The sequence below is a fragment of the Argopecten irradians genome, chromosome 2 (assembly GCF_041381155.1).
Source record: "Argopecten irradians isolate NY chromosome 2, Ai_NY, whole genome shotgun sequence".
Classification (NCBI taxonomy): Eukaryota; Metazoa; Mollusca; class Bivalvia; order Pectinida; family Pectinidae; genus Argopecten; species Argopecten irradians.
In genome coordinates this window covers 62,176,579-62,194,035 of record NC_091135.1, presented here as the reverse complement: position 1 = coordinate 62,194,035, position 17,457 = coordinate 62,176,579, and the positions used below count along the sequence as shown (strand labels likewise).

The window sequence follows — 17,457 nt, the reverse complement described above, 5'->3', positions numbered from 1 at the left end:
GGCTATACATTGAAAATGTATGATATGGAACAATTCAGGTTGTTCTCAGTGTATGCTTTGAAAAAGATGTTTAATTTGTATATGTAGCTGATTTACAATCACCGCAAAACTTACTCGTGCATTTCTTTATGAATATATATAAATGTATATATATTGAAAATATTTTGATATAGAAATACTTATCCGAGATAATTTTGCCCTCTTCTCTCTTTCTCTAATTTATAATAATCATGTTGTGTATTTCCCCCCTATTTCTCTCTCTCTAATTTTGTACATATCATTTCATGCTGTTACCATATGTATTTTCATATATTATCATTATGTACTCTTCATTTTGGAGGAAATAAAGATAATAATAGACGGTGCTTAATTAGAAATTATGTAGTGATAACGGTCACACTTAGAACTTTGCTGGTAACGGTCACATCCAAAGTTACGAAAAACTGATTATTGCAGCATTGTACATGTAGTTGTTATTTACGCATTCATGCAACTCCAGTGAATACGCCGCCAATACACTTTTATTGAATTTATCTTATATTGAAAGACGACTTTTTTAACCCTTCATCAGCAAATGGTTGGCGTGCTATTCAAATTACCTTTCGTCGATTGCCCGTCTTTTTTTTCGACATGGCATGGTATTTACTATTGGTCACATTTACTTATAAAATCATTTGAATTTCAATATGTCAAGTGTTATGTTGGAAAAGGCCTTGTGGCTACATATTAATATTCCATAGAAATGAATTTTGATTTTACTTGATATAAAATTTATACTGGCTGATATTTCAAGTAGTTAATGAGTGTTCATTTTGGCTCTACTTAAGAAGTGACGTACCTTTTATAGTTTTTATTGTTTTGAAAAGAATGCATAGTTAGCACTTCAAATCAGAAATGGGTTACAAATTCAAGCTTCGAGATGCCTGGAAATATTTACCAGCTTGCCCTTATCTAACCATTCAGGTTAAGAGTAAATACTACAACGAGATACATGATACATCATTAACTATTACCGTAACTATTTCTATTGCTGAATACTTTGGTTATTTCGTATATTGTTTCGTATTTTGTCTATACATGTATTTGTACGATTGATTTGGTTTTTTATAATTTGGTTGCATATGATCTAGTGCTATTATTTTTAAGATATATTCTATGTACAACTTAAGTCGTTATTGTTTTGTTTATTTGCATACAGCAAATCAGAAAAAATTTACATTCAAGTCGAGTGCTTTTTTTTTAAAAAAGTTCATTGTTATTTTAGTTGAAAATCTGCGGAGAAACTATCAGTGAACTGGCACGCAGAACTGTACAAACGCTATCAGTCAAAACCCCTTAGTGATCCTATCTGTCATGTATTTGCGCATCTTTGCGTGGAAATGCTTGCTGAAGCAAAGTGGAACTGAGGCAACCCTTACCACTTAAAGTAGACAAATTGCATCTCCATGAAGTACCATTTAACGTTTCTTTGTTAAAACGCAGCAGTGATGATATACAAGAAACTACATAAAACTTAAAAATATAAAGGCATCCGATGTAAATAAAAGGAAAAGCACACTGATCTATAAGCTTCAGAAATACGTGAATACATAAGTCCGACTATTAGAATAAAACATGATGACTTCTAAACTTGATATAGAAATAGATCGTTAATACTCTCGGGCAAATACATATTTGGATCTACATATGAAATACCTCCAGTACATTTAGGGAAATAACAGAAACCAAAGACGGATGGATGACGAGCAATGGGAGGAAGGAGATTTGAATAGCACGCCTACTATTTGCTGGTGGTGGGTTAAGAAGTCGTCTTTCAAGATCAGATAAATTCAATAGTATTTTGGCGGCGTATCCACTAGAGTGCATGTATGCGTAAATCATGACAACATGTACAATGCTGCAATATTCAGTTTGGGTGTAACCGTTAACCGCAACCGTTATCACTTTCATAATTTCTAATTAAGCATCATCTATGTTTTCTCCAATAGCAGATATAATGAATGAAGTGTTTTCTTTTACCAGTCATATTATTACATACTAGTAGGGATACTTACAATAAGCGGTATACGTATACGGATGCGTATTGAAAGGGGAGCGACCATTATTCATAAATCTTTCCATAGTTTTAGGTAACCTGAGACGAAGTCTCATGTGACCTATTCTAATCGCCTTTTGTCCGGCGTCGTGCGTCGTCCGTCGTATGGCGATAAACAATTTACTTTTTCGACTTCTTCTCCAAAACTACTGAACCAAATTTGTTGAAATTTTGCAGAAACCTTCCATAGCCAAAGGTCAACCAAAATTGTGAATTATATGGTCCCAACCCCCCAGGCCCTGAGGGGTGGGGCCAAAAGGGGTCAAATAGACAAAATCTTCAAAAATTCTTCTTTCTGAATATTCCACAGAAATGGCAGACATCAAAAACTCTTCATAAATTTCTAAATATGTCTTGATGGTCCTTGACCAAAAATTGTGAATTTATAATTTGACCCTGGGGTTCTCCACGTTTTACACCTAAAGACGACTAAGGGTTGAAGGTTGCAATCGTTTGGATATGTGTATCTTAAGTAATTAAGGTTCATTAGTTTAAATTTTATACTATCAAATAGGCTTTGACATTTGTAGAATCATTTTTTTTTTCACGAGCCCCATTATGGGGGGGGGTGGGTACATGTGGAATTCTCCCAGGGCAGATATATGAATGAAACAGTTTTCAAAACTACCAAGTCATATATGGCATACTGTAAAGAATTATAATCGTTCTGCCTTACAGAATATGGGTAGAATCAGTATCTTTCATAGAATTAAAATAATTTTGAGGGTCCTTTAACCAAATTGTTGAATTATTTTTGATATTTGACCCCTGGGGTCTCACGTTTCTCCCCTGGGGAGGTGGCCAGGTCAAGTTTAGAGTGGTTTTAACTAGGGGGAAAGACATTTTTTGACGCATTCTTTTTTTGGCTCATGTGGTAATAGGAAATGAGTCAAAAACTTTGTAAAATTATCCTGAAAATTTTAACCAATCATATCCTATGTCGCTGACCCCCAGGGGCATTTAAATGGCAAAATTTCAAAATTCTCCTTCTGAATTTACAAATATTGATGGAACCAAATACTCTTCATAGCATTCGATAGGAGGTTTTTTTAAGGCCCTTTACAAAAAATTGTGAATTTCATGGCCCTGGCCATCTCAGACTTTCCCCTGATTTAGGGGTCAAATCTATTTTTAATTGATATTGGAAAAACACATTTATGAGCATTATTTGCTTAATTTTCAATAGGTCAAACTTGGTTAGAATTATTACCCTGTAATAGCATTTTAGCATCATATCCATATTGGTCCTGGCCAACCTCAAGGGGTAGATGGGCGGGGCCAAAAGGACTAAAATAAGAAAAAAAAAATCTTCTGAACTCACAGATTTGATGGAACCAGATACTCTTCATAGATTGAAAAGTCAGTTATAAAATTACTGACTGGTTTCAAGGGCCTAATGGGCCAATATATAGTGTTTTTGTGTCTTTGTTTCATTCTGTATCCGAACTCAGGTGACCGCTAAGGCCCATGGGCCTCTTGTCTATTTTTGTCTTTTTTATTCATATGTTATTTAACACATTGTAATTCTCTCCTCTTCTGATCTCATGAATTAATTAATCGGTGTGCAATGAAACAAACTATAAGGTTAACCTATAATCCTACATTACCTGTTACTCGTGTATCACAGGTTATGCTTTTTAGTATATAGGGTTTTAAAAGATAGCGGTCATCTTGCAAATATTTTCGTAAAGATTTTGGTATTCTAAGATGGCCGCTGGGCAAACTTTCTATTTTATATATCGGTCTCTGAAAATTGGTATATAGGGGTATTAAGGGACGTTGATCAATATGATAAAAAAATTAGAAAGATTGTCGCTGGGCCAACTTCCGGTTTTCAAATTTTCTTCTGCAATACATTGAAAATTGGTAAAGGGGTATTTTAACTTAATTATTTATGGGGTGCCCAATTACAGGCTAAGTTTGAAATGACTCATTGAAATGAATCATGCCCATAGTGATGAAATGGAGCCTCTGGTTGGTCAAACTTTAGATAGTGTTAAAAAATCAAACATTGATTCAAAGTAGTTATGAAGGGTCGATCAAGAAGATTATACCGTCAGTAAGACTTTTATAGTCCTGCATTATGATTATAACTGCCAAATCAAATCCTCTGAAAATAGTCTTGTATTAGGTATGTTGATATTAGGAGACCCTGAATTCCAATATAAAAATACATCAAAAGATGTTCATACCCTATTCAACTGCATTCTTGATTTGTTGCAAGTGGGATGGGGAGGGGGGGGGGCGTTTGGGAGACTATGTAATGATTTCCATTACAATGAGTATTTGTTGGTGGGTGTGTTGTGTTGAAAAAGGCATTCACTAGATAGACGTTATTTTTGTACAATATCGGATTTGGCTTAGGAAACTGACTAAAACTGGAAAAAAACATACGATGTTTTGAGTGGACCCAGACATCTCAACACTCACTTTTCAACGTTTAGTTTCATAAGCAGCTGTCTAGTCTAGATTTGTTATTTGTATTGATAAACGATCGATTGTTAAGTGATACTAATGTACTGCGATTTTGTTTCTATGGTTATGATTTGTTAGGTATTTTTCTCTGATCATGACAGTCAACGTGTGCAGTTCTAGAGTTTAAAATTCGTGAAATGTTTATTTCGGCTAGGTCTGATTGAGCTATAAAAAGAACCCATTGTTCAGCAGAGGACTACAGAGGTCAAAACTATCGCCGTGTAAGCAGACATTTATCGTAATGAAAAAGTTTCCCTTCTCCTTTTTGAAAAAGAAATTTAACATTTATCTGAAAAGTTTTGTTTTTAGCATTATCAATAGGATTTCTTTAACTTTAAATGTAACTTTATAGAAATGAGTGCTATCAGGAGACTTGACTTAGAAGACGTATTCAGCTATTTTTTATACAACAATAAATACCTTGCCAATCATTTGCATTTATTTTTATAATAATATGTCACGCTGGTTTATCGTCTTTATGTTGGCATTGATGATTCCTTGCCCCGAACCCGACGAAGTTTGTTGAATCCTTAAATATTTCAACCACTTTTTTCTGGTTGCGTCCATCAGTTTCGGTGCAAATCCGGTCCCCTTTCTGTACGTTTTGTGTGCCGAAACTTCTTTTTTAGCTGTAGTCGTTATGTCTGACCATTTTGGTATATGTTCTCTTTTTTTTCTCAATGGAACTTACTTGGGCAGTAACGCTAACCCATACTGTTTCCGTTGGTTGGTGAGGGTTATGGTAAGTTTGGGGTTTAACAGCCCGATCATTTTTCTACTCATTCCGTTGAAAGGGTTGTCTCTTCTGCATTAAAATGTTTGCATCTTTGGCGTTTGATGTTTGCCATCTTGCTTCAGAGCTACACGTCATTATGGGAAGAGGGAATCGCAACACTTAATGAAGCTCTAATTGCTCATTAACCTTTAAACCTTCAATAGTAAATGTTCATTTAAATGACGTTTTGAACAACTCCATTTTAATGATAGAAGACTAATTGATCATTAGTGATTTAATGAATTATATAAATGACTTAAAGATGTTTTTATTTAAGGATTAACTTGAATAGATTTTTTATGTTATGGAGATATAACACAAAAATCTGAGTGTAATCTAAATAAACCGCGAAGCGGTTTATGACGAGAGTATACACTCAGATTTTTAAGTCATCTGACCCGAAGGGTAAGGATGACCTATAGTCATCATGCACCGTCCGTCGGCGTCCGGCGTCCGCCGTCCGCCGTCTGCCGTCCGCCGTCCGTCATTTAAACGACTTCTTCTCAATAACCATAAGGCCCAGACATATTTGGCCTGTAGCATGCTTGGATGAAGGGCTACCAAAGTTGTAAAAAATTAATGACCTTGACCTACTTTCAAGGTCACAGGGGTCAAATAGGCTGAAATCTTTGAACGACTTCTTCTCAATAACCATAAAGCCCAGAGTACTCATATTTGGCCTGTAGCATGATATGATGAAGAGCTACCAAAGTTGTGAAAATGACCTTGACCTACTTTCAATGTCACAGGGGTCAAATAGGCTAAAATGTTTCAACGACTTCTCCTCAATAACCATAAGGCCAAGAGTACTCATATTTGGCCTGTAGCATGCCGGGATGAAGGGCTACCAAAGTAAAAATAAATGACCTTGGCCAACTTTCAAGGTCACAGTGGACAAATAGGCTAAAAATTTTCAACGACTTCTTTTCAATAACCATAAGGCCCAGAGTACTCATATTTAGCCTGTTGCATGCGGGGATGAATGGCTACCAAAGTTGTGAAAATTAATGACCTTGACCTACTTTCAATGTCACGGGGGATAAATAGGCTAAAATGTTTCAAGGACTTCTCCTCAATAACCATAAGGCCCAGAAAACTCATATTTTGCCTGTACCATGCGGGGAAAAGGGCTACCAAAGTTATGAAAATGAATGAGCTTGACCTGCTATATCAAAATCACAAGGGTCAAATAGGCTAAAATCTTTGAATGACTTCTTCTCAATAACCATAAGGCCCAGAGTACTCATATTTGGCCTGTAGTATGCGGGGATGAATGACTACCAAAATTGTGAAAATTAATGACCTTGACCTATAACTACTTTCAAGGTCACAGGGGTCAAATGGGCTAAAATCTTTGAATGACTTCTTCTAACTTACCAAAAGGTCCAGGGTACTCATATTTGGCCTGTGCCATGTGTCACGATTCATATTTCGCGGTAAGTTTAAATACGTTCCGCCGGATATTTTTTACGTCCCGTTCCGGGTATTGGACGCACCGTGTAAGTAGCGACACACAGTCTAAGACCAGCGAACCGGTAAGACGTGTCAAGCCGTTGTTAATACCAGACAGGTGTGCCTTCACAGCCCAAGAAACGGGGTAAGTTTTTACTATGGTGTTCTATCTTTATGTCCTAAACTTTATATTTCCATATTCTTTCGGGTTTTGCATTTCTAATATTAGTTAGTTGTGTGCATGCACTATATAGTAAGGTTAAGTAGGTCAGGTACGGGTGCGCGTCAGTCATGCGTATCTTGTTTACGTGTACATCTCATGAGTACGTTGTTACATATAATAGTTGTTGTGATGTTCACGAATATAACTCATTTTGTGTGACGGTTAAGGACTTTAGTACTCTTATGATTATGACAGTTATGTATAGGATATAGGTAACTTGTGTATTATAATAGTGGGTAATTTCATGTACAACTGTATCTATAACATAATTTAATAGTGAGTAGGAATCAGTTAAATGTTAGAAGCTATGTATTTGTTATTTTGTTATATCACTATTATCATCTATCTTCGTATATTATTCTTAGTTTTGAGGTCATTTAGTGTTTTTAGCATGCACACAAGCCCTTATGATGTATAGAATTTACGGTATCATAAATATTGATATGAGTGTTAATTGATATAATTATTCGTTGTGTTAACAAAGTATGAAAGAGTTATGGATGGCGTATGATGTTCGTGAGTATTTTATCTAGAGTTGTATATGCATCTGTATTTTGCAGATGTCTGGTCTCAATGCGGGGGATTGACATACCCGTATGTGAGGATACGATTCGGCTACAAAGTGGATAAGACAGCCAATTCGACACATGAGACTTGGCTCCACGGACTGATGAGACTCGCCTGACCGCCTACACATTGAATGCTCATAAGTGTGCTGGTAGGGGTCGGAGTCGCCTTCAGGACGCTAATATCTTCAGCTGCGGCTTTGAACAGCATCCTATGTTAAGTGTCTGGGTGACACATGAGAGCCAGAGAGAGTGTGTTCGCGGGTCCTGAACGAGACCGCGGGAACAACTGTACAACTGTTTACGTCGTTTACGTCTGGGTGACGTCGTCGTTGTCATGGCCATCACATTACTGCGCGCATGAGTCATCGTAGTGGATAGTGATCGTGTGCAGAGACAGTATCTGAACATTTGCAACCGTTCCTGTGTATATATATATATTTAGGCTTAGTGAGCGAGAATGAATGAATCTGTGTGAGCAAGATGGATCGATTTGTACATCAATGTAAAATATCTATGTAAATAAATTGTATATATTGTAGTTGATTGTCTCCCTGGTTTGTGCATCATCATCACCGTTCTCCCACACTACAATTTTTGGTGGCAGCGGTGGGATAATTGGTTGATGCTGTACTTACGGGTAGATTATCGATTGTCACTTGGTTAAGTATATGAATATCCAAATAGATATTAGTATGTTTGACCCGACTTCTTGCCTAACGACTTTCCTGACTCTTTCTTCATACTGAAAAGAACGGAGCACATGCTGGTCGGAAGGAGGTAAGGAAGAAGATAGTTTTCTTGGTCAAGGTAAGTGAGCATGCCTCTTTAGTCACTTCACTTTATTTGTGTACCGTTGTTTGTCGGACAGGTATTGTATTTCACTAGTAGGTTAGAATTAGAGGTACCATTAGAGAGGATGGCGTCATTACAGGACCTGCTAGCACTTGGTAAGGAGTTAAGTTATGAAGGTGAGGCTTTACAGAAATTTGTTAGTGAACAACAGGCATTACAGCGAGCTGATAGGGCGGAGGCAAGAGAGCAGCAGCAGAGGGAGAAAGCAGATCAAGAGGCCCAGGCGCAGAGGGATCATGAGTTAAAGAGTTCAAATTGCAGGCAGAGTTAGCTGTTGAGAAAGAGAAGAGGGAAACGGCAACTCAGCAGGAAGAATTACTCAAGGAGAGGCTAATGTTAGAGCAGCAGGCTGCTGATAAAGAACACTTGAGGAGGATAGAGTTAGCACAGGCTGAAGAGAAAAAACCATTTACTACAAGTCAGCCAGTAACAGCGTCTACAGCGATGAAGGGTCCCAAACTACCACCGTTTGAGGAAGGAAAGGATAATATGGATGCTTATATTAGCAGATTTGAGAGGTATGCTTTAGCACAGAAGTGGGAGAAGCAGAACTGGGGAGCCAACCTTAGTGCGTTGCTTAAAGGTAGAGCATTAGATGTCTTTTCTAGAATGCCAGTAGACCAGGCTTTGGATTTTGATTTGCTAAAGACAGCACTACTGAAGAGGTTTGAGCTTACCGAGGAAGGATTCAGGAAGAAGTTCAGATCGGCAAGACCAGAGACAGGCGAGACATTTGCGCAGTTTGCTGTGAGACTGGACAGTTACTTTTTGCGATGGATTGACATGACCGAGACCAGGAAGGAGTTTGCTTCGTTGAAGGATCTGATGATCAGGGACCAGTTCATACATTGTTGTGGCAAGGACTTAGCATTATTTTTGAAAGAGAGGGTTCCTCGAAGCCTTGTAGAGATGTCTAAGCTTGCAGACCGATTTGCAGAGGCAAGAAATACTACAGTAGGATTGATGACTGGGAAGACAGGAAGCAGTAAACCTGACAGGATCCAACCAACAAGTCAGAACAGTCAGACCAAACCTGGGAATACAGGGAGCAGCAAGACGTGTTATGCTTGTGGGAAGCAGGGTCACATGTCTTACGACTGCAAGAACAAGAAGAGTGGTGGCAAGCAAATAGCAGCTGTAAGCTCTCAGAAGAAACAGAGGGGCAGAGGAAAAGGTCGAGGTAAGGGTGATGGCACTGTTATGAGTCTTAGCGATTCGTATGATAGTGAGGGGACACGGAAACGGCGGCCGGTGACGAGAGGATATGTGGGCGAACATTTGGTTACAGCACTACGGGACAGTGGTAGTGATGGCATTGTTGTGAGGAGGAGCCTTGTGGACTCCAGCCAAATGACGGGAAGGACCCAAGTATGTTATTTGGTGGATAAGACTCCGGTATACGCACCTATAGCGTATGTGTTTATAGACACGCCATTCTACACTGGACACTGTGAGGCATGGACGTTAGAAACGCCTTTGTATGATCTCATTATTGGTAATGTGGAGGGTGCAAGAGAACCAAGTGATCCAGACCCAGACTGGAAAGTTGATAGACCAGCTATTCAGGCAGTAGAGACGAGGGCCCAGAGACGAGCCAATGAGAGGCCGTACAGACCGTTGAAGGTACCACCCCCTCTCAGCGACGATATGAGCGTAGATGAGCTGAAGAGGCTGCAACAGGAAGACCCATCACTGAGGAAGATTAGAACATTCGTGGAAACGGGGGATGTGTTTGAGAAACCTGGTATTACATCGTCGTACTATGAGCGGCATGGAGTAGTGTACAGGAAATTCAAGAGTGACAAGGTATCTGGTGGAAAGGAGTTCAGACAAGTTGTCGTTCCAGAGAAGCTAAGGACGAAGGTGATCAGTATGGCACACGAGTCGATATTATCTGGACATCTGGGTATCCGTCGGACTATACAGCGGGTGATGACAGAATTCTTTTGGCCTGGAGTTCAGGCGGATGTAACGAGATTCTGCAGGTCTTGTGACATCTGCCAGAGGACCTTTCCAAAAGGGCGAGTTCCGAAGGCACCATTGGGGACGATGCCACTTATCGACACACCATTCAAAAGGATTGCAGTAGATCTGATTGGACCACTGGATCCACCCACAGAGAGGAAAAACCGATATATCTTGACAGTTGTGGACTATGCAACAAGGTATCCAGAGGCTGTACCACTACCAGGGATAGAGGCTGAAAGAGTAGCGGAAGCACTGGTGGATATATTCAGCAGAGTCGGAATCCCTTCGGAAATGTTGACAGACCAGGGCGCGCAATTTACGTCAGCAGTGATGAAGGAAGTTAGCAGGCTGCTATCTTTCCGGCGACTAACAACCACCCCGTACCATCCCATGTGTAATGGTCTCGTGGAGAGATTCAATGGAACGCTAAAGCAAATGCTGCGACGAATGTGCGCGGAGAAACCTAGAGATTGGGATAAGTATATCAACGCACTCCTCTTTGCGTATCGTGAGGTACCACAGGAAAGCACGGGGTTTTCTCCGTTTGATCTGTTGTATGGCAGGACTGTCCGGGGACCAATGATGATACTGAGAGAGTTATGGACCAAGGACATCGATGATGAGGAAGTAAAGACAACATACCAGTACGTCGTTGACCTCAGGGATAGATTAGATGAGACGTGCAGAATTGCCAACGAGAGCCTAAAGACTTCCAAAGTGCAACAGCGGAAATATTTTAACAGGAAGGCAAAGTGGCGTCACATGAAGAAAGGAGACAAGGTGTTGGTGCTTCTACCTACGAAGGCCAACAAGTTACTCATGCAGTGGCGGGGACCGTATGTCATCGAGGCAAAACAAGGGTTGAGAGATTATCGTGTCAGAATGGACAATGGAAAGATCAAAACTCTACATGTGAACCTTCTTAAGCAATATGTAAACAGGGACAAAGAAAAGAATAAGGAACAACGAAAGAAGGATAGTGGAGACGACGGGAGTGGAAATGGCAAAATAGCGTCTTTAGCTGCAGTGGTAGTTGATGAGGAGGATGATACTGCAACCGAGATGAGACACACCACTGTGGAGGAATTTCCTAGACAAGTTGGCAAGGAGACTGTCGATGATGTTGTAATCAGTAATGACTTACCTTCTGTTCAGAGGGTGGATGTGATGCGGTTACTGGAAGATTTCAAGGATATACTTACCGATGTTCCAGGACGGACTAGTGTTGTCGAGCATGACATACTTACTACTACTAGGGATCCCGTCAAAGTCCGACCATATCCGATTCCATTTAGCACTAAGGAGACGATTAAGGACGAGATTAACAAGATGCTAGAGATGGGCGTCATAGAGTCTTCGTTCTCCCCATATGCAGCGCCAGTGGTAATTGTGAAGAAGAAGGACGGGACTAATCGGCTTTGCATAGACTTTCGGCAGCTTAACCGCGTCACAGTGTTCGACTCTGAGCCTATGCCGAACACCGAGGACATGTTCTCCAGACTGGCGGGTTACCATTATTTCTCGAAGTTGGATTTGACCAAAGGATATTGGCAAGTGCCAATGGCCGAGTCAGCAAAGGAGAAGACGGCTTTCATCACACCTGTAGGGCTCTTCCAGTTTCGAGTGATGCCGTTCGGTTTGGTTAACGCACCGGCGACGTTCTGCAGGCTCATGAGGAAAGTTTTGAATGGATTACCGAACACAGATAGTTTCGTTGACGACATTCTCATTTACACCAGGACTTTTGAGGAGCACATGGTCGTTCTTAGAGATCTACTTGAGAGACTTCGTAAGGCAGGATTGAATGCACGACCTACTGAGTGTTCGATTGGATTTCATTCCTTAGAATGCCTTGGACATGTAGTTGGCGATGGAGGGTTGGAACCCCCAAGCTCAAAAGATCAAGGCAATTGAAGATGCTCCTAGACCAGAGACGAAGACACAGATCAGATCTTTTCTAGTGCTAGTAGGATTCTACAGGAAGTTCATAGCAAACTTCGCTGTTATTGCAGTACCCCTTACAGAGTTGACGAAGAAGGGACAACCTAACAAGCTTGAGTGGGGAGATGCTCAGGAGAAGGCATTCATCACCCTAAAGAAAGCGTTGGTTGCGAAGCCCATTTTGAAATTGCCAGATCTCAGCAAGGAATTCATACTAAGGACAGATGCGTCTGAGAAGGGTATCGGTGCAGTGTTGCTTCAGATGGAAGAGGACAGCAAGCTACCAGTGGCATATGCAAGTCGCAAGCTGCTTCCTAGGGAAATAGCTTATGCTGTTGTCGAGAAAGAGTGCCTTGCTATTGTTTGGGCTGTTCAGAAGTTCGAACAGTATCTTTATGGACAGGAGTTTTTACTTGAAACCGATCACCAACCACTCGTATATCTTCAACGATCCAGAACAGCAAACGGTCGATTGATGAGGTGGGCACTACTCCTGCAGCCATATCGCTTCCGGATGATAGCAATCAAAGGTAAGGACAATGTGGGAGCCGATTATCTGAGTCGCGCATAGCGGGATTCTTCTTGACTTGAAATATGTATCGTGTAAGTAAGTATAAAAGTGTAGCCACTTTCTTGGAAAAAGGGGATTTTGTCACGATTCATATTTCGCGGTAAGTTTAAATACGTTCCGCCGGATATTTTTTACGTCCCGTTCCGGGTATTGGACGCACCGTGTAAGTAGCGACACACAGTCTAAGACCAGCGAACCGGTAAGACGTGTCAAGCCGTTGTTAATACCAGACAGGTGTGCCTTCACAGCCCAAGAAACGGGGTAAGTTTTTACTATGGTGTTCTATCTTTATGTCCCAAACTTTATATTTCCATATTCTTTCGGGTTTTGCATTTCTAATATTAGTTAGTTGTGTGCATGCACTATATAGTAAGGTTAAGTAGGTCAGGTACGGGTGCGCGTCAGTCATGCGTATCTTGTTTACGTGAACATCTCATGAGTACGTTGTTACATATATTAGTTGTTGTGATGTTCATGAATATAACTCATTTTGTGTGACGGTTAAGGACTTTAGTACTCTTATGATTATGACAGTTATGTATAGGATATAGGTAACTTGTGTATTATAATAGTGGGTAATTTCATGTACAACTGTATCTATAACATAATTTAATAGTGAGTAGGAATCAGTTAAATGTTAGAAGCTATGTATTTGTTATTTTGTTATATCACTATTATCATCTATCTTCGTATATTATTCTTAGTTTTGAGGTCATTTAGTGTTTTTAGCATGCACACAAGCCCTTATGATGTATAGAATTTACGGTATCATAAATATTGATATGAGTGTTAATTGATATAATTATTCGTTGTGTTAACAAAGTATGAAAGAGTTATGGATGGCGTATGATGTTCGTGAGTATTTTATCTAGAGTTGTATATGCATCTGTATTTTGCAGATGTCTGGTCTCAATGCGGGGGATTGACATACCCGTATGTGAGGATACGATTCGGCTACAAAGTGGATAAGACGGCCAATTCAGACACATGAGACTTGGCTCCACGGACTGATGAGACTCGCCTGACCGCCTACACATTGAATGCTCATAAGTGTGCTAGTATGGGTCGGAGTCGCCTTCAGGACGCTAATATCTTCAGCTGCGGCTTTGAACAGCATCCTATGTTAAGTGTCTGGGTGACACATGAGAGCCAGAGAGAGTGTTCGCGGGTCCTGAACGAGACCGCGGGAACAACTGTACAACTGTTTACGTCGTTTACGTCTGGGTGACGTCGTCGTTGTCATGGCCATCACATTACTGCGCGCATGAGTCATAGTAGTGGATAATGATCGTGTGCAGAGACAGTATCTGAACATTTGCAACCGTTCCTCTGTATATATATATATATATTTAGGCTTAGTGAGCGAGAATGAATGAATCTGTGTGAGCAAGATGGATCGATTTGTACATCAATGTAAAATATCTATGTAAATAAATTGTATATATTGTAGTTGATTGTCTCCCTGGTTTGTGCATCATCATCACCGTTCTCCCACACTACAATTTTTGGTGGCAGGCGGTGGGATAATTGGTTGATGCTGTACTTACGGGTAGATTATCGATTGTCACTTGGTTAAGTATATGAATATCCAAATAGATATTAGTATGTTTGACCCGACTTCTTGCCTAACGACTTTCCTGACTCTTTCTTCATACTGAAAAGAACGGAGCACATGCTGGTCGGAAGGAGGTAAGGAAGAAGATAGTTTTCTTGGTCAAGGTAAGTGAGCATGCCTCTTTAGTCACTTCACTTTATTTGTGTACCGTTGTTTGTCGGACAGGTATTGTATTTCACTAGTAGGTTAGAATTAGAGGTACCATTAGAGAGGATGGCGTCATTACAGGACCTGCTAGCACTTGGTAAGGAGTTAAGTTATGAAGGTGAGGCTTTACAGAAATTTGTTAGTGAACAACAGGCATTACAGCGAGCTGATAGGGCGGAGGCAAGAGAGCAGCAGCAGAGGGAGAAAGCAGATCAAGAGGCCCAGGCGCAGAGGGATCATGAGTTAAAGATGCAAGAGTTCAAATTGCAGGCAGAGTTAGCTGTTGAGAAAGAGAAGAGGGAAAACGGCAACTCAGCAGGAAGAATTACTCAAGGAGAGGCTAATGTTAGAGCAGCAGGCTGCTGATAAAGAACACTTGAGGAGGATAGAGTTAGCAGAGGCTGAAGAGAAAAAACCATTTACTACAAGTCAGCCAGTAACAGCGTCTACAGCGATGAAGGGTCCCAAACTACCACCGTTTGAGGAAGGAAAGGATAATATGGATGCTTATATTAGCAGATTTGAGAGGTATGCTTTAGCACAGATGTGGGAGAAGCAGAACTAGGGAGCCAACCTTAGTGCGTTGCTTAAAGGTAGAGCATTAGATGTCTTTTCTAGAATGCCAGTAGACCAGGCTTTGGATTTTGATTTGTTAAAGACAGCACTACTGAAGAGGTTTGAGCTTACCGAGGAAGGATTCAGGAAGAAGTTCAGATCGGCAAGACCAGAGACAGGCGAGACATTTGCGCAGTTTGCTGTGAGACTGGACAGTTACTTTTTGCGATGGATTGACATGACCGAGACCAGGAAGGAGTTTGCTTCGTTGAAGGATCTGATGATCAGGGACCAGTTCATACATTGTTGTGGCAAGGACTTAGCATTATTTTTGAAAGAGAGGGTTCCTCGAAGCCTTGTAGAGATGTCTAAGCTTGCAGACCGATTTGCAGAGGCAAGAAATACTACAGTAGGATTGATGACTGGGAAGACAGGAAGCAGTAAACCTGACAGGATCCAACCAACAAGTCAGAACAGTCAGACCAAACCTGGGAATACAGGGAGCAGCAAGACGTGTTATGCTTGTGGGAAGCAGGGTCACATGTCTTACGACTGCAAGAACAAGAAGAGTGGTGGCAAGCAAATAGCAGCTGTAAGCTCTCAGAAGAAACAGAGGGGCAGAGGAAAAGGTCGAGGTAAGGGTGATGGCACTGTTATGAGTCTTAGCGATTCGTATGATAGTGAGGGGACACGGAAACGGCGGCCGGTGACGAGAGGATATGTGGGCGAACATTTGGTTACAGCACTACGGGACAGTGGTAGTGATGGCATTGTTGTGAGGAGGAGCCTTGTGGACTCCAGCCAAATGACGGGAAGGACCCAAGTATGTTATTTGGTGGATAAGACTCCGGTATACGCACCTATAGCGTATGTATTTATAGACACGCCATTCTACACTGGACACTCTGAGGCATGGACGTTAGAAACGCCTTTGTATGATCTCATTATTGGTAATGTGGAGGGTGCAAGAGAACCAAGTGATCCAGACCCAGACTGGAAAGTTGATAGACCAGCTATTCAGGCAGTAGAGACGAGGGCCCAGAGACGAGCCAATGAGAGGCCGTACAGACCGTTGAAGGTACCACCCCCTCTCAGCGACGATATGAGCGTAGATGAGCTGAAGAGGCTGCAACAGGAAGACCCATCACTGAGAAAGATTAGAACATTCGTGGAAACGGGGGATGTGTTTGAGAAACCTGGTATTACATCGTCGTACTATGCGCGGCATGGAGTAGTGTACAGGAAATTCAAGAGTGACAAGGTATCTGGTGGAAAGGAGTTCAGACAAGTTGTCGTTCCAGAGAAGCTAAGGACGAAGGTGATCAGTATGGCACACGAGTCGATATTATCTGGACATTTGGGTATCCGTCGGACTATACAGCGGGTGATGACAATTCTTTTGGCCTGGAGTTCAGGCGGATGTAACGAGATTCTGCAGGTCTTGTGACATCTGCCAGAGGACCTTTCCAAAAGGGCGAGTTCCGAAGGCACCATTGGGGACGATGCCACTTATCGACACACCATTCAAAAGGATTGCAGTAGATCTGATTGGACCACTGGATCCACCCACAGAGAGGAAAAACCGATATATCTTGACAGTTGTGGACTATGCAACAAGGTATCCAGAGGCTGTACCACTACCAGGGATAGAGGCTGAAAGAGTAGCGGAAGCACTGGTGGATATATTCAGCAGAGTCGGAATCCCTTCGGAAATGTTGACAGACCAGGGCGCGCAATTTACGTCAGCAGTGATGAAGGAAGTTAGCAGGCTGCTATCTTTCCGGCGACTAACAACCACCCCGTACCATCCCATGTGTAATGGTCTCGTGGAGAGATTCAATGGAACGCTAAAGCAAATGCTGCGACGAATGTGCGCGGAGAAACCTAGAGATTGGGATAAGTATATCAACGCACTCCTCTTTGCGTATCGTGAGGTACCACAGGAAAGCACGGGGTTTTCTCCGTTTGATCTGTTGTATGGCAGGACTGTCCGGGGACCAATGATGATACTGAGAGAGTTATGGACCAAGGACATCGATGATGAGGAAGTAAAGACAACATACCAGTACGTCGTTGACCTCAGGGATAGATTAGATGAGACGTGCAGAATTGCCAACGAGAGCCTAAAGACTTCCAAAGTGCAACAGCGGAAATATTTTAACAGGAAGGCAAAGTGGCGTCACATGAAGAAAGGAGACAAGGTGTTGGTGCTTCTACCT

General features: G+C 41.3%; 1 protein-coding gene, 1 long non-coding RNA gene and 1 pseudogene across 2 annotated transcripts; all 3 read left to right on the top strand.

The window, feature by feature from the left end:
- The first annotated feature begins 6,780 nt into the window (after positions 1-6,780).
- LOC138316181 (uncharacterized) lies at positions 6,781-8,127 on the top strand. The gene is made up of 2 exons (XR_011207603.1): positions 6,781-6,942; positions 7,581-8,127. It is a non-coding gene; the product is annotated as an uncharacterized lncRNA (long non-coding RNA).
- A 568-nt stretch (positions 8,128-8,695) lies between these two features.
- Positions 8,696-12,323, top strand: LOC138316771 (uncharacterized). The gene has a single exon (XM_069258426.1). It carries the CDS (start codon positions 8,775-8,777, stop codon positions 12,321-12,323), a length of 3,549 nt encoding a protein of 1,182 aa, XP_069114527.1. The 5' UTR covers positions 8,696-8,774.
- A 2,814-nt stretch (positions 12,324-15,137) lies between these two features.
- LOC138316770 (uncharacterized) lies at positions 15,138-16,685 on the top strand (annotated as a pseudogene).
- Positions 16,686-17,457: the final 772 nt, after the last annotated feature.

Bases quoted from the DNA above. Each gene is read 5' to 3' on its own strand.
- LOC138316771 (XM_069258426.1), top strand. From the start codon at position 8,775: ATGTTAGAGCAGCAGGCTGCTGATAAAGAACACTTGAGGAGGATAGAG.